Source organism: Ranitomeya variabilis, chromosome 1, assembly GCF_051348905.1.
Source record: "Ranitomeya variabilis isolate aRanVar5 chromosome 1, aRanVar5.hap1, whole genome shotgun sequence".
In the NCBI taxonomy this organism is placed as follows: domain Eukaryota; kingdom Metazoa; phylum Chordata; class Amphibia; order Anura; family Dendrobatidae; genus Ranitomeya; species Ranitomeya variabilis.
The window spans coordinates 325,786,736-325,810,697 of NC_135232.1; the positions used below are offsets into that span (position 1 = coordinate 325,786,736).

Sequence of the window (23,962 nt, forward strand, 5' to 3'; positions counted from 1 at the left end):
GTTATCCAGCCACCTTGTACAGCGGTAATGCTGCATGTGTGCAAGGTGGCTCAGAAACGTATTCTCCTCGCACATGTGGAACTGAAAACACGTCTGAAATGTGTCCTCTGTGTGACCATTTAACCGTCCCGGTGGTGTGACTTTCCTTTGTAATGACACGCTGCAACCCCCTTGGTAGCGCTGCCCGTCTTCTGGCATCATTGTTTGGCTGGCTGCGCCTCTGCGGCCGCCCTGACCCACACAACGCCCCTCGGTGTCTTATTTATTGGGACTGCGAGGGTGTGATTCATGGGCAGGATCAGTGCATCAGTTCGCCTGTCCCTCCTCTCCTTCCGCCTTCTTCGGACTGTGCGGCTTCATGGCCGTGGCATGCGATAAGGGATCAGATGACGCCGCACAGTCTGAAGCGGGTGTAAGGACCCGAGTGTGAGAGGCGAACATATGTGCTGCGCCAGGCCCTGAATCCCAGCCCCGCAGTGTTTTAACAATGTTAAGACACTGCGGGGCTGGGATTCATGGGCATCGCGAACCGCACCGGCCGACATTACATGATGCCAGAAGATGGGCAGCGCTAACGGCGCTAGGCCAGGGGATAACACGACAGCGCAGACTCCTGTACAGCAAATAACAACGCTCGGGAGGCTGCACCCAGCACCAAGGTGGGATTCTTGACACCTGTGCTGCGTCTCATTACAAAGGGAACTCTCGCCTCCATTACACAGTTTGACTGTATAAAGGGCTAAATGTTATACGTGTTCCATTCAGCGTGTGCAAGGAGAAAAATTACAAGAGCAACCTTTGACTTGCGCAGCACTGCTGCTGCATAAGCTGTGGCTCTTCTACTTTGTAACCCCTGAGGGGGGGTTAAAGGTGACTTTTGAAATCGGTTCAATTAGGCTTCGGCCTACACTCTGCTCCACCTGCAGAGCCCGGGCTCCAACAACGCTAGTTGCTGTCCGGAAGTGCTGGCTGCACAGAGCCAAACACCTCGCCAATGTGTCAGTGGGGTCCAGCACCGCCAGCTGTTCCCCTGCTGTGTAGCCGGCAACGTGTCCTGCAAAAGCCACGCAGACACAACACACCCAAAGCTGCCGCCTGTGCAGGCTTCGGCCTACACTCCCCTCCCCCTGCTCCTCCTCCTCCTGCTCCTCCTCCTGCTGTCCCTGGGCTCTAACACACCGCCAGTTGGGGCCCAGATGTGCTAGCTGCACAGAGAAAAACACCAGCCAATGTGTCAGTGGGGTCCAGCACCGCCAGCTGTTCCCCTGCTGTGCAGCCGGCAACGTGTCCTGCAAAAGCCACGCAGACACAAGAACTGAAATTGAAGGGAACCTGTCCCCCCTCCCCCAGGCGTTTTTACGTTATCCAGCCACCTTGTACAGCGGTAATGCTGCATGTGTGCAAGGTGGCTCAGAAACGTATTCTCCTCGCACATGTGGAACTGAAAACACGTCTGAAATGTGTCCTCTGTGTGACCATTTAACCGTCCCGGTGGTATGACTTTCCTTTGTAATGACACGCTGCAACCCCCTTGGTAGCGCTGCCCGTCTTCTGGCATCATTGTTTGGCTGGCTGCGCCTCTGCGGCCGCCCTGACCCACACAACGCCCCTCGGTGTCTTATTTATTGGGACTGCGAGGGTGTGATTGATGGGCAGGATCAGTGCATCAGTTCGCCTGTCCCTCCTCTCCTTCCGCCTTCTTCGGACTGTGCGGCTTCATGGCCGTGGCATGCGATAAGGGATCAGATGACGCCGCACAGTCTGAAGCGGGTGTAAGGACCCGAGTGTGAGAGGCGAACATATGTGCTGCGCCAGGCCCTGAATCCCAGCCCCGCAGTGTTTTAACAATGTTAAGACACTGCGGGGCTGGGATTCATGGGCATCGCGAACCGCACCGGCCGACATTACATGATGCCAGAAGATGGGCAGCGCTAACGGCGCTAGGCCAGGGGATAACACGACAGCGCAGACTCCTGTACAGCAAATAACAACGCTCGGGAGGCTGCACCCAGCACCAAGGTGGGATTCTTGACACCTGTGCTGCGTCTCATTACAAAGGGAACTCTCGCCTCCATTACACAGTTTGACTGTATAAAGGGCTAAATGTTATACGTGTTCCATTCAGCGTGTGCAAGGAGAAAAATTACAAGAGCAACCTTTGACTTGCGCAGCACTGCTGCTGCATAAGCTGTGGCTCTTCTACTTTGTAACCCCTGAGGGGGGGTTAAAGGTGACTTTTGAAATCGGTTCAATTAGGCTTCGGCCTACACTCTGCTCCACCTGCAGAGCCCGGGCTCCAACAACGCTAGTTGCTGTCCGGAAGTGCTGGCTGCACAGAGCCAAACACCTCGCCAATGTGTCAGTGGGGTCCAGCACCGCCAGCTGTTCCCCTGCTGTGTAGCCGGCAACGTGTCCTGCAAAAGCCACGCAGACACAACACACCCAAAGCTGCCGCCTGTGCAGGCTTCGGCCTACACTCCCCTCCCCCTGCTCCTCCTCCTCCTGCTCCTCCTCCTGCTGTCCCTGGGCTCTAACACACCGCCAGTTGGGGCCCAGATGTGCTAGCTGCACAGAGAAAAACACCAGCCAATGTGTCAGTGGGGTCCAGCACCGCCAGCTGTTCCCCTGCTGTGCAGCCGGCAACGTGTCCTGCAAAAGCCACGCAGACACAAGAACTGAAATTGAAGGGAACCTGTCCCCCCTCCCCCAGGCGTTTTTACGTTATCCAGCCACCTTGTACAGCGGTAATGCTGCATGTGTGCAAGGTGGCTCAGAAACGTATTCTCCTCGCACATGTGGAACTGAAAACACGTCTGAAATGTGTCCTCTGTGTGACCATTTAACCGTCCCGGTGGTGTGACTTTCCTTTGTAATGACACGCTGCAACCCCCTTGGTAGCGCTGCCCGTCTTCTGGCATCATTGTTTGGCTGGCTGCGCCTCTGCGGCCGCCCTGACCCACACAACGCCCCTCGGTGTCTTATTTATTGGGACTGCGAGGGTGTGATTCATGGGCAGGATCAGTGCATCAGTTCGCCTGTCCCTCCTCTCCTTCCGCCTTCTTCGGACTGTGCGGCTTCATGGCCGTGGCATGCGATAAGGGATCAGATGACGCCGCACAGTCTGAAGCGGGTGTAAGGACCCGAGTGTGAGAGGCGAACATATGTGCTGCGCCAGGCCCTGAATCCCAGCCCCGCAGTGTTTTAACAATGTTAAGACACTGCGGGGCTGGGATTCATGGGCATCGCGAACCGCACCGGCCGACATTACATGATGCCAGAAGATGGGCAGCGCTAACGGCGCTAGGCCAGGGGATAACACGACAGCGCAGACTCCTGTACAGCAAATAACAACGCTCGGGAGGCTGCACCCAGCACCAAGGTGGGATTCTTGACACCTGTGCTGCGTCTCATTACAAAGGGAACTCTCGCCTCCATTACACAGTTTGACTGTATAAAGGGCTAAATGTTATACGTGTTCCATTCAGCGTGTGCAAGGAGAAAAATTACAAGAGCAACCTTTGACTTGCGCAGCACTGCTGCTGCATAAGCTGTGGCTCTTCTACTTTGTAACCCCTGAGGGGGGGTTAAAGGTGACTTTTGAAATCGGTTCAATTAGGCTTCGGCCTACACTCTGCTCCACCTGCAGAGCCCGGGCTCCAACAACGCTAGTTGCTGTCCGGAAGTGCTGGCTGCACAGAGCCAAACACCTCGCCAATGTGTCAGTGGGGTCCAGCACCGCCAGCTGTTCCCCTGCTGTGTAGCCGGCAACGTGTCCTGCAAAAGCCACGCAGACACAACACACCCAAAGCTGCCGCCTGTGCAGGCTTCGGCCTACACTCCCCTCCCCCTGCTCCTCCTCCTCCTGCTCCTCCTCCTGCTGTCCCTGGGCTCTAACACACCGCCAGTTGGGGCCCAGATGTGCTAGCTGCACAGAGAAAAACACCAGCCAATGTGTCAGTGGGGTCCAGCACCGCCAGCTGTTCCCCTGCTGTGCAGCCGGCAACGTGTCCTGCAAAAGCCACGCAGACACAAGAACTGAAATTGAAGGGAACCTGTCCCCCCTCCCCCAGGCGTTTTTACGTTATCCAGCCACCTTGTACAGCGGTAATGCTGCATGTGTGCAAGGTGGCTCAGAAACGTATTCTCCTCGCACATGTGGAACTGAAAACACGTCTGAAATGTGTCCTCTGTGTGACCATTTAACCGTCCCGGTGGTGTGACTTTCCTTTGTAATGACACGCTGCAACCCCCTTGGTAGCGCTGCCCGTCTTCTGGCATCATTGTTTGGCTGGCTGCGCCTCTGCGGCCGCCCTGACCCACACAACGCCCCTCGGTGTCTTATTTATTGGGACTGCGAGGGTGTGATTCATGGGCAGGATCAGTGCATCAGTTCGCCTGTCCCTCCTCTCCTTCCGCCTTCTTCGGACTGTGCGGCTTCATGGCCGTGGCATGCGATAAGGGATCAGATGACGCCGCACAGTCTGAAGCGGGTGTAAGGACCCGAGTGTGAGAGGCGAACATATGTGCTGCGCCAGGCCCTGAATCCCAGCCCCGCAGTGTTTTAACAATGTTAAGACACTGCGGGGCTGGGATTCATGGGCATCGCGAACCGCACCGGCCGACATTACATGATGCCAGAAGATGGGCAGCGCTAACGGCGCTAGGCCAGGGGATAACACGACAGCGCAGACTCCTGTACAGCAAATAACAACGCTCGGGAGGCTGCACCCAGCACCAAGGTGGGATTCTTGACACCTGTGCTGCGTCTCATTACAAAGGGAACTCTCGCCTCCATTACACAGTTTGACTGTATAAAGGGCTAAATGTTATACGTGTTCCATTCAGCGTGTGCAAGGAGAAAAATTACAAGAGCAACCTTTGACTTGCGCAGCACTGCTGCTGCATAAGCTGTGGCTCTTCTACTTTGTAACCCCTGAGGGGGGGTTAAAGGTGACTTTTGAAATCGGTTCAATTAGGCTTCGGCCTACACTCTGCTCCACCTGCAGAGCCCGGGCTCCAACAACGCTAGTTGCTGTCCGGAAGTGCTGGCTGCACAGAGCCAAACACCTCGCCAATGTGTCAGTGGGGTCCAGCACCGCCAGCTGTTCCCCTGCTGTGTAGCCGGCAACGTGTCCTGCAAAAGCCACGCAGACACAACACACCCAAAGCTGCCGCCTGTGCAGGCTTCGGCCTACACTCCCCTCCCCCTGCTCCTCCTCCTCCTGCTCCTCCTCCTGCTGTCCCTGGGCTCTAACACACCGCCAGTTGGGGCCCAGATGTGCTAGCTGCACAGAGAAAAACACCAGCCAATGTGTCAGTGGGGTCCAGCACCGCCAGCTGTTCCCCTGCTGTGCAGCCGGCAACGTGTCCTGCAAAAGCCACGCAGACACAAGAACTGAAATTGAAGGGAACCTGTCCCCCCTCCCCCAGGCGTTTTTACGTTATCCAGCCACCTTGTACAGCGGTAATGCTGCATGTGTGCAAGGTGGCTCAGAAACGTATTCTCCTCGCACATGTGGAACTGAAAACACGTCTGAAATGTGTCCTCTGTGTGACCATTTAACCGTCCCGGTGGTGTGACTTTCCTTTGTAATGACACGCTGCAACCCCCTTGGTAGCGCTGCCCGTCTTCTGGCATCATTGTTTGGCTGGCTGCGCCTCTGCGGCCGCCCTGACCCACACAACGCCCCTCGGTGTCTTATTTATTGGGACTGCGAGGGTGTGATTCATGGGCAGGATCAGTGCATCAGTTCGCCTGTCCCTCCTCTCCTTCCGCCTTCTTCGGACTGTGCGGCTTCATGGCCGTGGCATGCGATAAGGGATCAGATGACGCCGCACAGTCTGAAGCGGGTGTAAGGACCCGAGTGTGAGAGGCGAACATATGTGCTGCGCCAGGCCCTGAATCCCAGCCCCGCAGTGTTTTAACAATGTTAAGACACTGCGGGGCTGGGATTCATGGGCATCGCGAACCGCACCGGCCGACATTACATGATGCCAGAAGATGGGCAGCGCTAACGGCGCTAGGCCAGGGGATAACACGACAGCGCAGACTCCTGTACAGCAAATAACAACGCTCGGGAGGCTGCACCCAGCACCAAGGTGGGATTCTTGACACCTGTGCTGCGTCTCATTACAAGGGGAACTCTCGCCTCCATTACACAGTTTGACTGTATAAAGGGCTAAATGTTATACGTGTTCCATTCAGCGTGTGCAAGGAGAAAAATTACAAGAGCAACCTTTGACTTGCGCAGCACTGCTGCTGCATAAGCTGTGGCTCTTCTACTTTGTAACCCCTGAGGGGGGGTTAAAGGTGACTTTTGAAATCGGTTCAATTAGGCTTCGGCCTACACTCTGCTCCACCTGCAGAGCCCGGGCTCCAACAACGCTAGTTGCTGTCCGGAAGTGCTGGCTGCACAGAGCCAAACACCTCGCCAATGTGTCAGTGGGGTCCAGCACCGCCAGCTGTTCCCCTGCTGTGCAGCCGGCAACGTGTCCTGCAAAAGCCACGCAGACACAAGAACTGAAATTGAAGGGAACCTGTCCCCCCTCCCCCAGGCGTTTTTACGTTATCCAGCCACCTTGTACAGCGGTAATGCTGCATGTGTGCAAGGTGGCTCAGAAACGTATTCTCCTCGCACATGTGGAACTGAAAACACGTCTGAAATGTGTCCTCTGTGTGACCATTTAACCGTCCCGGTGGTGTGACTTTCCTTTGTAATGACACGCTGCAACCCCCTTGGTAGCGCTGCCCGTCTTCTGGCATCATTGTTTGGCTGGCTGCGCCTCTGCGGCCGCCCTGACCCACACAACGCCCCTCGGTGTCTTATTTATTGGGACTGCGAGGGTGTGATTCATGGGCAGGATCAGTGCATCAGTTCGCCTGTCCCTCCTCTCCTTCCGCCTTCTTCGGACTGTGCGGCTTCATGGCCGTGGCATGCGATAAGGGATCAGATGACGCCGCACAGTCTGAAGCGGGTGTAAGGACCCGAGTGTGAGAGGCGAACATATGTGCTGCGCCAGGCCCTGAATCCCAGCCCCGCAGTGTTTTAACAATGTTAAGACACTGCGGGGCTGGGATTCATGGGCATCGCGAACCGCACCGGCCGACATTACATGATGCCAGAAGATGGGCAGCGCTAACGGCGCTAGGCCAGGGGATAACACGACAGCGCAGACTCCTGTACAGCAAATAACAACGCTCGGGAGGCTGCACCCAGCACCAAGGTGGGATTCTTGACACCTGTGCTGCGTCTCATTACAAAGGGAACTCTCGCCTCCATTACACAGTTTGACTGTATAAAGGGCTAAATGTTATACGTGTTCCATTCAGCGTGTGCAAGGAGAAAAATTACAAGAGCAACCTTTGACTTGCGCAGCACTGCTGCTGCATAAGCTGTGGCTCTTCTACTTTGTAACCCCTGAGGGGGGGTTAAAGGTGACTTTTGAAATCGGTTCAATTAGGCTTCGGCCTACACTCTGCTCCACCTGCAGAGCCCGGGCTCCAACAACGCTAGTTGCTGTCCGGAAGTGCTGGCTGCACAGAGCCAAACACCTCGCCAATGTGTCAGTGGGGTCCAGCACCGCCAGCTGTTCCCCTGCTGTGTAGCCGGCAACGTGTCCTGCAAAAGCCACGCAGACACAACACACCCAAAGCTGCCGCCTGTGCAGGCTTCGGCCTACACTCCCCTCCCCCTGCTCCTCCTCCTCCTGCTCCTCCTCCTGCTGTCCCTGGGCTCTAACACACCGCCAGTTGGGGCCCAGATGTGCTAGCTGCACAGAGAAAAACACCAGCCAATGTGTCAGTGGGGTCCAGCACCGCCAGCTGTTCCCCTGCTGTGCAGCCGGCAACGTGTCCTGCAAAAGCCACGCAGACACAAGAACTGAAATTGAAGGGAACCTGTCCCCCCTCCCCCAGGCGTTTTTACGTTATCCAGCCACCTTGTACAGCGGTAATGCTGCATGTGTGCAAGGTGGCTCAGAAACGTATTCTCCTCGCACATGTGGAACTGAAAACACGTCTGAAATGTGTCCTCTGTGTGACCATTTAACCGTCCCGGTGGTGTGACTTTCCTTTGTAATGACACGCTGCAACCCCCTTGGTAGCGCTGCCCGTCTTCTGGCATCATTGTTTGGCTGGCTGCGCCTCTGCGGCCGCCCTGACCCACACAACGCCCCTCGGTGTCTTATTTATTGGGACTGCGAGGGTGTGATTCATGGGCAGGATCAGTGCATCAGTTCGCCTGTCCCTCCTCTCCTTCCGCCTTCTTCGGACTGTGCGGCTTCATGGCCGTGGCATGCGATAAGGGATCAGATGACGCCGCACAGTCTGAAGCGGGTGTAAGGACCCGAGTGTGAGAGGCGAACATATGTGCTGCGCCAGGCCCTGAATCCCAGCCCCGCAGTGTTTTAACAATGTTAAGACACTGCGGGGCTGGGATTCATGGGCATCGCGAACCGCACCGGCCGACATTACATGATGCCAGAAGATGGGCAGCGCTAACGGCGCTAGGCCAGGGGATAACACGACAGCGCAGACTCCTGTACAGCAAATAACAACGCTCGGGAGGCTGCACCCAGCACCAAGGTGGGATTCTTGACACCTGTGCTGCGTCTCATTACAAAGGGAACTCTCGCCTCCATTACACAGTTTGACTGTATAAAGGGCTAAATGTTATACGTGTTCCATTCAGCGTGTGCAAGGAGAAAAATTACAAGAGCAACCTTTGACTTGCGCAGCACTGCTGCTGCATAAGCTGTGGCTCTTCTACTTTGTAACCCCTGAGGGGGGGTTAAAGGTGACTTTTGAAATCGGTTCAATTAGGCTTCGGCCTACACTCTGCTCCACCTGCAGAGCCCGGGCTCCAACAACGCTAGTTGCTGTCCGGAAGTGCTGGCTGCACAGAGCCAAACACCTCGCCAATGTGTCAGTGGGGTCCAGCACCGCCAGCTGTTCCCCTGCTGTGTAGCCGGCAACGTGTCCTGCAAAAGCCACGCAGACACAACACACCCAAAGCTGCCGCCTGTGCAGGCTTCGGCCTACACTCCCCTCCCCCTGCTCCTCCTCCTCCTGCTCCTCCTCCTGCTGTCCCTGGGCTCTAACACACCGCCAGTTGGGGCCCAGATGTGCTAGCTGCACAGAGAAAAACACCAGCCAATGTGTCAGTGGGGTCCAGCACCGCCAGCTGTTCCCCTGCTGTGCAGCCGGCAACGTGTCCTGCAAAAGCCACGCAGACACAAGAACTGAAATTGAAGGGAACCTGTCCCCCCTCCCCCAGGCGTTTTTACGTTATCCAGCCACCTTGTACAGCGGTAATGCTGCATGTGTGCAAGGTGGCTCAGAAACGTATTCTCCTCGCACATGTGGAACTGAAAACACGTCTGAAATGTGTCCTCTGTGTGACCATTTAACCGTCCCGGTGGTGTGACTTTCCTTTGTAATGACACGCTGCAACCCCCTTGGTAGCGCTGCCCGTCTTCTGGCATCATTGTTTGGCTGGCTGCGCCTCTGCGGCCGCCCTGACCCACACAACGCCCCTCGGTGTCTTATTTATTGGGACTGCGAGGGTGTGATTCATGGGCAGGATCAGTGCATCAGTTCGCCTGTCCCTCCTCTCCTTCCGCCTTCTTCGGACTGTGCGGCTTCATGGCCGTGGCATGCGATAAGGGATCAGATGACGCCGCACAGTCTGAAGCGGGTGTAAGGACCCGAGTGTGAGAGGCGAACATATGTGCTGCGCCAGGCCCTGAATCCCAGCCCCGCAGTGTTTTAACAATGTTAAGACACTGCGGGGCTGGGATTCATGGGCATCGCGAACCGCACCGGCCGACATTACATGATGCCAGAAGATGGGCAGCGCTAACGGCGCTAGGCCAGGGGATAACACGACAGCGCAGACTCCTGTACAGCAAATAACAACGCTCGGGAGGCTGCACCCAGCACCAAGGTGGGATTCTTGACACCTGTGCTGCGTCTCATTACAAAGGGAACTCTCGCCTCCATTACACAGTTTGACTGTATAAAGGGCTAAATGTTATACGTGTTCCATTCAGCGTGTGCAAGGAGAAAAATTACAAGAGCAACCTTTGACTTGCGCAGCACTGCTGCTGCATAAGCTGTGGCTCTTCTACTTTGTAACCCCTGAGGGGGGGTTAAAGGTGACTTTTGAAATCGGTTCAATTAGGCTTCGGCCTACACTCTGCTCCACCTGCAGAGCCCGGGCTCCAACAACGCTAGTTGCTGTCCGGAAGTGCTGGCTGCACAGAGCCAAACACCTCGCCAATGTGTCAGTGGGGTCCAGCACCGCCAGCTGTTCCCCTGCTGTGTAGCCGGCAACGTGTCCTGCAAAAGCCACGCAGACACAACACACCCAAAGCTGCCGCCTGTGCAGGCTTCGGCCTACACTCCCCTCCCCCTGCTCCTCCTCCTCCTGCTCCTCCTCCTGCTGTCCCTGGGCTCTAACACACCGCCAGTTGGGGCCCAGATGTGCTAGCTGCACAGAGAAAAACACCAGCCAATGTGTCAGTGGGGTCCAGCACCGCCAGCTGTTCCCCTGCTGTGCAGCCGGCAACGTGTCCTGCAAAAGCCACGCAGACACAAGAACTGAAATTGAAGGGAACCTGTCCCCCCTCCCCCAGGCGTTTTTACGTTATCCAGCCACCTTGTACAGCGGTAATGCTGCATGTGTGCAAGGTGGCTCAGAAACGTATTCTCCTCGCACATGTGGAACTGAAAACACGTCTGAAATGTGTCCTCTGTGTGACCATTTAACCGTCCCGGTGGTGTGACTTTCCTTTGTAATGACACGCTGCAACCCCCTTGGTAGCGCTGCCCGTCTTCTGGCATCATTGTTTGGCTGGCTGCGCCTCTGCGGCCGCCCTGACCCACACAACGCCCCTCGGTGTCTTATTTATTGGGACTGCGAGGGTGTGATTCATGGGCAGGATCAGTGCATCAGTTCGCCTGTCCCTCCTCTCCTTCCGCCTTCTTCGGACTGTGCGGCTTCATGGCCGTGGCATGCGATAAGGGATCAGATGACGCCGCACAGTCTGAAGCGGGTGTAAGGACCCGAGTGTGAGAGGCGAACATATGTGCTGCGCCAGGCCCTGAATCCCAGCCCCGCAGTGTTTTAACAATGTTAAGACACTGCGGGGCTGGGATTCATGGGCATCGCGAACCGCACCGGCCGACATTACATGATGCCAGAAGATGGGCAGCGCTAACGGCGCTAGGCCAGGGGATAACACGACAGCGCAGACTCCTGTACAGCAAATAACAACGCTTGGGAGGCTGCACCCAGCACCAAGGTGGGATTCTTGACACCTGTGCTGCGTCTCATTACAAAGGGAACTCTCGCCTCCATTACACAGTTTGACTGTATAAAGGGCTAAATGTTATACGTGTTCCATTCAGCGTGTGCTAGGAGAAAAATTACAAGAGCAACCTTTGACTTGCGCAGCACTGCTGCTGCATAAGCTGTGGCTCTTCTACTTTGTAACCCCTGAGGGGGGGTTAAAGGTGACTTTTGAAATCGGTTCAATTAGGCTTCGGCCTACACTCTGCTCCACCTGCAGAGCCCGGGCTCCAACAACGCTAGTTGCTGTCCGGAAGTGCTGGCTGCACAGAGCCAAACACCTCGCCAATGTGTCAGTGGGGTCCAGCACCGCCAGCTGTTCCCCTGCTGTGTAGCCGGCAACGTGTCCTGCAAAAGCCACGCAGACACAACACACCCAAAGCTGCCGCCTGTGCAGGCTTCGGCCTACACTCCCCTCCCCCTGCTCCTCCTCCTGCTGTCCCTGGGCTCTAACACACCGCCAGTTGGGGCCCTAGGAAGACAAGCTTGAATAGGTCCCCATCCGGGTTCCAGTACCGTCAGCTGGTTCTCGGCAGTGTCTTTTGCTCTTGTACCTTCTGCTCCCCATCCTGGTTCCAGTACCGTCAGCTGGTTCCGGGCAGAGCCTTTGGCTTAGGTGCCTCCCTCTGGGTATCCGAGTTCCACCAACGTCAGGTGGTCCTTGGTAGTGCTTTCAGGCACGGGTACCTCCTGCTTAGTAACCGGGTTCCAGTAACGTCAGCTGGTCCTCGGTAGTTCCATTGGCTCTTGGACCTTCGGCTACCCATCCGGGTTCCAGTACCGTCAGCTGGTTCTCGGCAGTGTCTTTTGCTCTTGTACCTTCTGCTCCCCATCCTGGTTCCAGTACCGTCAGCTGGTTCCGGGCAGAGCCTTTGGCTTAGGTGCCTCCCTCTGGGTATCCGAGTTCCACCAACATCAGGTGGTCCTTGGTAGTGCTTTCAGGCACGGGTACCTCCTGCTTAGTAACCGGGTTCCAGTAACGTCAGCTGGTCCTCGGTAGTTCCATTGGCTCTTGGACCTTCGGGTAGCCATCCGAGTTCCAGTTCCATCAGCTGTTTCTCGGCATTTTCTCAGCCTTCTTGTACCTTCTGCTACATTTCCAAGTTCAAGACCCGAAAGACGATGACCCGGAAGACCACCCCTAAGATGATGACGACACCAGAGACGACAACCACCGAGATGACGACGACCCTGGAGACGATGACCCTGAAGACGACCCCGATGACGACGACCCCGATGACGACGACCCCGATGACGACGACCCTGGAGATGACGACCCTGGAGATGACGACGACAACCTGGAAGACCGAGAAGCAGAAGAACAAGAGGCTGCAGAACAAAGAGCAGAAGAACATTAAGCATAAGACTAAATATCAGAGCAAAAGATATTATCTAAATTATAAGCAGAAGAAGACTAAGCAGTGTATGGGGGTGAGTCCGTTCCTCCTCGTGGTGCCCCTGGATAAAGCCTGATGCTGCAGGCCAAACTGAACGCGGACAAATGTAACTGTTTTGTGACAGGCAGAACGGAAGGTGTAATCTTCAAACTTTTATAGATAACAACTACGGGAATGCCTGTCACAAATAAGAATATGATGAAGAAGTTGAATATAAAAAAGATAATAGTTAAATAAAAAGAATATGAACAATGTAAAAAAAAAATATATATATATACGTAGAAAAGAAGAAGATGAATAAGGTGAAGAAGTTGATGTCACAGAAGCTGATGATGAGGATAATGAAGAAGAAAGTGTGGGAGAAGTAAAAAATAGGGTGAAGGGCGTGGAAGTAGTGAAACATCAATATCTGACAAAATAAATAAAAAATTAACATAGTCAAATTCTTTCTAACGCCGAACGTCATAAAAAAATTAAAAATACTGCTATTCTATTTGATTGGGATAAACCCCTGTGCCTTTAATGTCTCCGCCACCTCCCCCAATACATCCTACATTATTCTTAGTTGTTTTCCTTCATGTAGAATTAACCTACAAGGAAAGAAAGGGTTTATTTTAATTCCGATATTTTCGTCCCATTGACTTGCATTGGGATCGGGTATCGGTATCGGATTGGATTCCGATACTGTGACGGTATCGGCCGATACTTTCCGATACCGATACTTTCCGATATCGGAAAGTATCGCTCAACACTAGTGGCAATCCGTCGCAATGTGTCACTAATGCAAGTCAATGGAGAAAAAAACGCATCCTGCAAGCACTTTTGCAGGATGCGTTTTTTTCTCCGACGCATTGCGACGGAAGCCAAAAAACGCTAGTGTGGAAGTAGCCTAACCCTAACCCTAGCCCTAACCCTAAATTTAGCCCCAACCCTAGCCCTAACCCTAACCCTAACCCTAGCCCTAGCCCTAACCCTAGCCCTAACCCTAGCCCTAACCCTAACCCTAGCCCTAACCCTAAATTTAGCCCCAACTGCACTGCGCATGCGCCCACCATTTTCTTTCCCGAGGAAGAGGCCGGCCGGCAGGAGGAGACGCAGGAGGACCCAGGGACACCGGGTGAGTATGATAGGGTCCCCGAATCCCCCTATTTCTCTGTCCTCTGATGTGCGATCACATCAGAGGACAGAGAATTACAGATCGTTTTTGTTTTTTTTTTTTTGCGGTCGCCGGTAAACAGTTAATTACCGGTGATCGCAAAACAGGGGTCGGTAAAAACCGACCCCGATCATGTTCTTTGGGGTCTTGGCTACCCCCGGCAGCCGAGACCCCAAAGATCTTCCGGGTGCCGGGCGGCGGGCGCACTGCGCATGCGCCCGCCATTTTTTCCCCGGAAAAAAGATGGCAGCGCCCATCGGGAGCCACGAGGAGCACCGGGGGAGATAGGTGAGTATTGGGGGGCTATTTGGGGCCATCGGGGACCCTATTTCTCTGTCCTCCGATGTGCAATCACATCGGAGGACAGAGAAATTAAATGGCAAATCGCGTTTTTTTTTTTTGTTGCGACCGCCGGTAAACGGTTAATTACCGGCGATCGCAACTCGGGGGTCGGTAAAAACCCCCAAATCATGTTCTCTGGGGTCTCGGGTACCCTCGGCAACCGAGACCCCAGAGAAAATCCGACTCTGGGGGGCGCTATTCACTTTTTCCACAGCGCCGTTAATTAACGGCGCTGTGGTTTAAGTTCCCTTAGCGGCCGCCGTTAAAAGGCGTATCGGCAGTCGTTAAGGGGTTAATAACAGAAAAACCCATAATGGTCACAGAAATGTAACTTGAATCTGACAAAAGTAATAATTAATAAAAGATCTATAAAAATGAACAAATGAAAGTCAGACATTGCTTTTCAACCAGACTTCCACAGAATTAAAAAAAAATAAACCTCATAAAATAGACCTGGACAGAAATGATGGTACCCCTGAAAATAATGTGACAAAAGGGACACGTTAAATCAAGGTGTGTCCACTAACTAGCATCACAGGTGTCTACAATCCTGGAATCAGTGTTTGGGCCTGTATATAGGACTACAGATACTCACTGTGCTGTTTGGTGACATGAGGTGTATCACACTCAACATGGACCAGAGGAAGCAAAGGAAAGAGTTGTCTCAGGAGATTAGAAAGAAAATTCTAGACAAACATTTTAAAGGAAAAAGTTATAAGACCATCTCCAAGCAGCTTGATGTTCCTGTGACTACGGTTACACATATTATTCAGAAATTTAAGATCCATGGGACAGTAGCCAACCTCCCTGGACGTGGCCGCAGGAGGAAAATTGATGACAAATCAAAGAGACGGATAATACGAATGGTAGCAAAAGAGCTCAGAAAAACTTCTAAACAGATTAAAGGTGAACCTCAAGCTCAAGGAACATCAGTGTCAGATTGCACCATCCGTCATTGTATGAGCCAAAGTGGACTTCATGGGAGACGACCAAGGAGGACACCATTGTTGAAAAAAAAAATCATAAAAAAGCCAGACTGGAATTTGCCAAACTACATGTTGACAAGCCACAAAGCTTCTGGGAGAATGTCCTATGGACAGACGAGACAAAAGTGGAACTTTTTGGCAAGGCAAATCAGCTCTATGTTCACAGATGGAAAAATGAAGCATATCAATCAAAGAACACTGTCCCTACTGTGAAACATGGAGGAGGTTCTGTTATGTTCTGGGGCTGCTTTGCTGCATCTAGCACAGGGTGTCTAGAATCTGTGCAGGGTACAATGAAATCTCAAGACTATCAAGGGATTCTAGAGAGAAATGTGCTGCCCAGTGTCAGAAAGCTTGGTCTCAGTCGCAGGTCATGGGTCTTGCATTATGATAATGACCCAAAGCACAAAGCTAAAAACACCCATGAATGGCTAAGAGGAAAACATTGGACTATTCTGAAGTGGCCTTCTATGAACCCTGACCTAAATCCTATTGAGCATCTTTGGAAAGAGCTGAAACATGTCGTCTGGAAAACGCAACCTTCAAACACGAGACAACTAGAGCAGTTTGCTCTTAAGGAGCGGGCCAAAATACCTGTCGAGAGGTGCAGAACTCTCATTGACAGTTACAGGAATCATTTGATTGAAGTGATTGCCTCAAAAAGTTGTGCAACAAAATATTAAGTTAATATCATTTCTGTCCTGGCCTATTTCATGAGTTTTATTTTTTTTTAAATTCTGTGGAAGCATGGTTGAAAAGCAATGTCTGACTTTCATTTGTTCTTTTTCAAAGATCTTTTATTTATCATTACTCTTGTAAGATTCAAGTTAGTTCTGTGACCATTGTGGGTTTTTCTGCCATTAAACGAGGGGTACCAACAATTTTGACCATGTGTGTTATGCTGTTCAAGGTTATATTTGTGCATTTCTTTTAGAAATGTTTTTTGTCTTACCGACTATTGAAGTTTCACCTTTGTAGGGACATCATGGTACCCATTTAAACGAAATCTATTTTCTATTGATGTGTTTCCCAGGCAAGAAAACAAGGCAAGTCATTGTTTAAGGAGTAACCATCACTTTAATTTTTATTTTATAAATCAATAGGAGTTGTGAAAGTAAGCAACTTTGTAATATTTCTTATCACAGAAATCTGCTTCTTTCTCTGCTAATATTGATCAGTCATTATCAAATTTTTCAATTCTGAAATAAAATCTGCATTCAGTGAAAATAAACTCCCATTATTGAAAAAGGAGATGACAGCTGCTATTGATAAAATTCTATCTAGGTAGGCGGGGAGGAGGAAGGTGCTATGTCTCCAGCTCCTCCCTCCTCTCATCTATATTGAATTGTATCCATAGCAGCTGCTATCTCCTATTTCAGTAATGTAATAATCTGTCTTCCCTGAATACAGGTTTGACCTCAGAATTGAGAATTCTGTTAATGACTGATCAGTCTAGGAGGAGAAAGAAGCTGTTTTCTCTGATAAGATATATTACAAAGTTTCTTATTGTCATATAAACAATTGATTTATGAAATAAAAATTAAAACAATGGTTGCTCTTTAAATTTCTACATTGTTTTGAATATCTATTACTTACATGTTATATCTATACTGTCACTTATATGGAGTTTTCTTACTGTTGTTGAATTTGTATTAGGTGCTCACCTTACAGTAAGAAGATCTTTGCACTCAGGATTAGGTTGAAGACCAGAATTTTGGCAAACAATGTCCTCATCCCCATTACAGTTAAGGAGAGCATATTGATTTCCTTCATACTGGGAACTGGAAGATAGCAGAAATTAGAGTATAAAAGCTAATCCAGTAAATTTACGGAATTATGACAAACAGGTAATGCAGTAAGCATTTCATACACAATGTTGTACTGTCTAACAGACAGATGTCTCAGCATGCGCAAATGGCAAAATTGCATGAAATGTTGTCCATGTAATGTGTGTATTTACAGAGTCCACCAAAGGGCTCCCCCTTTGAAGACCATATATTGTAATACGGCATGTGGATAGGTGTTATCATCCTAAGGCAATATCTATTACTGCCTATAGTTCACACAATGGAAGTGAGAACTCTACTGCAGACATACACTACCGTTCAAAAGTTTAGGGTCAGCCAGACAATTTTGTGTTTTCCATGAAAACTCAATATTTTATTAATCAAATGAGTTGCCAAATGAATTTAAAATCTAGTCCAGACATTGACAAGATTCGAAAAAAAGATTTTTATGTGAAATAATAATTTTCTCCTTCAAACTTTGTTTTCATCAAAGAATGCTCCCTTTGCAGCAATTACAGCATTGCAGACCTTTGGCATTCTAGCACTTAATTTGCTGTGGTAATCTGGAGAAATTTCACCCCATGCATCCAGAAGCCCCTCCCACAAGTTGGTTTGGCTTGATGGGCACTTTTTGCGTACCATACGGTCAAGCTGCTCCCACAACAGCTCAATGGGGTTGAGATCTGGTGACTGCGCTGGCCACTCCCTTACAGATAGAATACCAGCTGCCTGCTTCTTCCCTAAATAGTTCTTGCATAGTTTGGAGGTGTGCTTTGGGTCATTGTCCTGTTGTAGGATGAAATTGGCTCCAATCAAGCGCTGCCCACAGGGTATGGCATGGCATTGCAAAATGAAGTGATAGCCTTCCTTATTCAAAATCCCCTTTACCTTGTACAAATCTCCTACTTTACTAGCACCAAAGCAACCCCAGGCCATCACATTACCTCCACCATGCTTGACAGATGGCATCAGGCACTCTTCCAGCATCTTTTCAGTTGTTCTGCGCCTCACAAAGGTATTTCTGTGTGATCCAAACACCTCAAACTTGGATTCGTCTGTCCATAACACTTTTTTCCAATCTTCCTCTGCCCAATGTCTGTGTTCTTTTACCCATATTAATCTTTTCCTTTTATTAGCCAGTCTCAGATATGGCTTTTTCTTTGCCACTCTGCCCTGAAGGCCAGCATCCCGGAGTCGCCTCTTCACTGTAGATGTTGACACTGGCGTTTTGCGTGCACTATTTAATGAAGCTGCCAGTTGAGGACCTGTGAGTCATCGATTTCTCAAACTACAGACTCTAATGTACTTGTCTTGTTGCTCAGTTGTGCAGCGAGGGCCTCCCACTTCTCTTTCCACTCTGGTTAGAGCCTGTTTACGCTCTGCTCTGAAGGGAGTAGTACACCGTGGTAGGAAATCTTCATTTTCTTGGCAATTTCTTGCATGGAATAGCCTTCATTTCTAACAAGAATTGACTATCGAGTTTCACATGAAGGTTCTTTTTTTCTGGTCATTTTGAGAGTTTAATGGAACCAACAAATGTAATGCTCTAGATTCTTAACTAGCTCAAAGGAAAGTCAGGTTTATAGGTTCTCTAATCATCCAAACTGTTTTCAGCTGTGCTAACATACTTGCACAAGGGTTTTCAAGTGTATTCTAACCGCCCATTAGCCTTCTTACACAGTTAGCAAACACAAAGTACCATAAGAACACTGGAGTGATGGTTGTTGGAAATGGGCCTCTATACACCTATGAAGATATTGCATTACAAACCAGGCGTTTGCAGCTAAAATAGTAATTTACCACATTAACAATGTATAGAGTGTATTTCTGAATCATTTAATGTTAGCTTCATTGGAAAAAACTGTGCTTTTCTTTCAAAAATAAGGAAATTTCTAAGTGATCCTAAACTTTTGAACAGTAGTGTAGTTACATCTGATGCTTTTGGTGCATGGTATGTGACATCTCTACTTGCAAATCAACTACTGTAGGTGTTTCATCAGTTTTGTCTGGACAAAATCACTTTCACTCTTCTGTTTGGCAGTATCTTAGAACAGGCTGCGTTCACACCATCATAATGTACTGTCAGTTTAATACACTGCCAAGCTGTTACAGCATCTAGGAGAGAGGGATGAAAGCACACACCTTAAAGACCCTAAAGAAGCATTTAGTTGGTCTCCAAGCAGAGATTTCACATAGTTTGTTCCAAAATCAACAAATGTGAATATTTCTACAATGGAGCGATGCAGTGAAAAATGGTAACAGAAGCAGAATCAGGGAAGATCAGGAATTTTTAAAAGGAGATGTGTTCCAGCTTCTTTGAATCCAAAAAAATTATTAGAAAATGCTTCTTTAAAAACCATGCCAATGGCAAAGTTCACATGTCAAGATTTAGTTACACATTTCAAAGGATCAAGGTGTCCTTTATCAAACTAAGTTTGTCCCTGCTGACGAAAAACATCCCACAGCATGATGCTGCCACCACCATGTTTCACTGTGAGGATGGTGTTTTTGGAGTGATGAGCTGTGCTGGTTTGGTGCCAGACATAGCGTTTACCTTGGTGGCCAAAAGTTCAATTTTGGGCTCATCAGGTCAAAACTTTTCTCCATACATTTGGGGAGTCTACCACACATGTGTTTTGGCAAACTCAAAATGAGCCTTAAAGTTTTTGTGTGTAAGTAAAGGCTTTTTTTTGCCCATTCTTCCATAAAGGCCACTTCTGTGAAGTGTGTGGCTTATTGTGGTCATATGGATAGATAACCCAGTCTCTACTTGGGAACTCTGCAGCTCCTTCAGGGCTACCTTTGGTCTCTGTGTTGCTTCTCTGATTAATGCCTTCCTTGCCCAAGCTGAGAGTTTTTGTGGGTGGCCCTTTCTTGGAAAGATTGCTGTGGTACCATGTTTTTTACATTTATTGATAATGGATTTGATGGTGCTCCAGGGAATCAACAGAGACTGAGATATTTGTTATAACCCAACCCTGACTTATACTTCTAAACAACTTAGTTCCTGACTTGTTGGGAAATCTTCTTGTCGTTCAAGGGGTTGTTTGGTTAGTAGTGCCTACTGCTTAATGGGGTTACAGCCTCTGTGGCCTTTCAGAAAATGTGTGTATATAGTGACAGACCATGTGACACTTAGATTGCACACAGGTGTACTTTCTTTCACTAAGCAGGTGACTTGTGAAGGTAATTGCTTGCATCATACATTTTTAAGGGCTTCATAGCAAAAGGGGTGAATACATATGCCCATGTCAATTTTTAGTTATTTGATCTTATAAATTTAATTTATGCCTATATTTTTCTCACTTTACTTCACCAACTTAGACTATTTAGTGCTGATGCATAATACAAAAATCGAATTACAAAAATATTTAAACACAGGTTGTAATGTAACAAAATAGGTAAAAAGCCAAGGAAGTGAATACCTTTTCAAGCCACTGTAGGTGGGTATTAAAATACCCTCCTTGTTTGCAATCTTTAAAGAACAAAAATATGCTGTTATGAAGGTGCTGTTACTGCAGTATATCAGAAATCAATCCATTCACGGTCACCGTTACCATTTCTCAACCTATCTTTCCCTCATGCTTCAAACATGCCTCAATCACACCCATCCTCAAAAAGTCCTCCCTTGACCCATATTCTCCGTCTAGCTATTGCCCCATACCACATCTACCCTATACATCAAAACTAGTTGAACAACACGTCCACCTTGAACTGTCGACCCACCTCTCCTCTTTAATCGCTTACAATCTGGCTTCCGACTGCACCATTCCACTGAAACTACCCTGAATAAAGTCACCAATAACCTACAAACAGTCAAATCCAATCCAATCTCACTTACTACAGATTCTCTCATCTCACAGATTGGGACCTATCTTGGATCTCCTCATACCTAACAGATCGGACATTTAGTGTCTCCCACTCATACACCACCTCCTCACCTCAACCCCTATCTGTATCTGCTGGTGTCCCCCAAGGTTCAGTTCTTGAACCCCTGCTCTTCTCCATCTTCACCTTTGTCCTGGGACAGCTCATAGAGTCCCATGGCTTGCAGTATCACCTTTATGATGATGACACACAGATCTAGCTCTCTGGACCCGGCATCACCTCCTTACTAACCAGAATCCCACAATGTCTGTCCGCTATTTCATCTTTCTTCTCTGCTAGATTTCTAAAACTTAACATGGATAAAACAGAATTCATCATCTTTCCACCGTCTCACTCAACCCCCCCCAACAGACCTATCCATTAAATCAATGGCTGCCCACTCTCCCCAGTCCCACAAGCTCGCTTGACTCTGATCTCTCCTTCAAATCACATATCCAATCCCTTTCCACTTCCTGAATTACCTGTACACTTTGACCTCTATCCCTGTGCTGTAAAAACCTAAAATTCCACTGATTTGCTGCTTCTCATCTTTTATAGCCTCTGTGATACCCACCCATATTGGCTGCACTAGGCCATGTGATGTGATATATGCAGAGCATTATGGAGAAGCCTGTCTGCCACACCTAACATTATTAGTCCACTCTCTGAGTCTTCAACAGTGTGTGAAATGTCGCCAATCCTCACTAATTGAATCGCAATATGTTCAAATTTACAGAGACCTGCAAATTTGAGGAAAATTGGCTTGAAGTCAATTCACAGCGAACTGATGCACTCATCTCTAGTTAACACATCTTAAAAAAAGCAAAGAATATTATCAATTCCAGTTACTTTCAGAACCACGGCAGATATAGAGTAAATATATTATTACCTTTTGATTTGACCATTGTCAAGTTTTGAGTTTGTTTGATCTCACATGTAAAGTCCTCATACTTCACGTTCTGAACAATGACCGCACTGTACAATCCCTCCTTAGACAAGATTGTTTGAACATTTTCTTGTTTGGTTTTATTAACATAAATTTCAATATCCTTGGGGTAGAAATCTTTTGCCAGGCAGGCGATGGAGGAGACGTCCCCTTTTGCTTTTAGTTCAAACACTTCTTCAGGAGGTGTGGTAGGCTTAATACCTGGAATAACAGAAGGATCAAAGTTCAACAGTGATAATCTTAGTAATATACAAAACAACATGGACATGTACAGCTCTGGCAAAAATTAAGAGACCATCAAATGAAAACCCTGTCATGGGCAGCCCAATCTCCAGACCTGAACCCTATTGAAAACCTCTGGAATGTAATCAAGAGGATGATGGATAGTCACAAGCCATCAAACAAAGAAGAACTGCTTAAATTTTTGTACCAGAAGCAGTGTGAAATACTGGTGGAAAGCATGCCAAGACGCATGAAAGCTGTGATTAAAAATCATGGTTATTCCGTAAAAAATGTTGATTTCTGAACTCTACCTGAGTTAAAACATTAGCATTCTTGTTTCTAAATGGTTATGAACTTGTTTTCTTTGCATTATTTGAGGTCTGAAAGCACTGTTTTTTTTAATTTGGACCATTTCTCCTTTTCAGAAAAAAAAACAAACAAAATTTATTGCTTGGAAATTTGGAGACGTTGTCAGAAGTTTATAGACTAAAAGAACAATGTACATTTTACTCAAAAATGTACATGTAAAGAGAAAAATCACACAAACTGAACATTTTGCAGTGGTCTCTTAATTTTTGCCAGAGCTATATTAGCTAGATCTTGCCTTCTTTCCTTTGGTCGCCAAGAAACAAACTGACATTTAGACGAGTTAATACTTGGGTTAGAATGCTTTTTCACTGATCAACAGCTTCTGTAGACATGGAGGCAATCACCAAACAAACAAAATGCTTGTTCTTTGGGTGATTGGACTGTTGTTGTTAGCATTAAAATCAGTTTCTGACATCAGTATTTAAATGGCTGTCTCCCCTCCCGCAATGCTATGAAGGGATGCTAATGGCTTGCTTTGGAAGCCAGCAGACCTTCTGAGGGATGCGATTGTCACTAACGCTGTTCCGCTATGAAGTCTAGCCCTACAGAACAAGTGAAAAGCAATATTTTTTTAAGAATATTAAAAAAAGAAAGCTTGAACCACCCACTTTTGATAATCCAGAAATAAGGAAATAATAAAATTAACATACTTTGTATCTTCATGTCCATAAAAGTGTGATCTAAGAAGATATAAATTTAATTAAAGGGAAAAAAAATAGAAACACTAGAAGTACTCTAGTGTACCATCCACCCTCTCGAATAATGCAACAATAAGAGAATAAAACATCTTGTATGCCTAAAAAAGGATTTAGATAAAAATGACATCTTGCAACACAAAAAATAAGCCCTTCAACGCAAAAAACTTATGGGTTTCAGAAAATAGGGACACAAACAAAAACCTCTTTTTTTTTGTAATTCACTCAAATAGATTAATATTTATAAAAGTTTGGTATCATCATAATCATAGTGTCTGAAGAAACATGTTGCCAGTTCATTTTTACTGCACAATGAATGCCGTAAAAGTGACCTCCAAAAAACAACGGCAAACTTAGATTTTTTTTCTCATTTTTCAGATCAATAAATACAAAAAGAATGGTGCTATTCAAAACTAAAGTTGTTGTTAAAAAAACAAGCCCTCATATGGCTAAATAAGTGCAAAAATAAAAATAAACTATGACAAATGAGGGGAGAATACAAATGTGCAACTCTTAAATATGCTACTTCAGGAAGAAATTCATAAAAGTTTACAAATGTATCTAAAACAATCACACAAAAAACCAAAGGAAAACAATTTTCTTCCAGGTTAATATAAAGACACGTGTGATACCGCATGGACAAAGTACAAAAAATCATGGGTAGAATTGACCTTTTTTCCACTCCACCTCCAAAACCAAAATCATTTATGTATACCTCAAAATGAAATTTTTTAAAAAATATGACTCATCTTGAAAAAAAAGCCCACATACAATTTGATTGATTTAGCACTATAAAAACCACTTATGTATTTTTTTTAAGTGTAGTATTATGCAAAAGTATGAA

The 23,962-nt window shown here is 48.3% G+C and overlaps 1 gene segment (V, D, J or C); it reads right to left on the reverse strand.

Annotated features, from left to right (window-relative positions):
* LOC143817265 (T cell receptor delta constant-like) overlaps positions 1–22,221 on the reverse strand; it is a 48,421-nt gene extending 26,200 nt beyond the window's left edge. The window contains 2 exon segments of the C gene segment in view: positions 16,897–17,013; positions 21,776–22,221. Coding sequence covers positions 16,898–17,013; positions 21,776–22,100 — 441 coding nt within the window.
* Between the last annotated feature and the right edge of the window lie 1,741 nt (positions 22,222–23,962).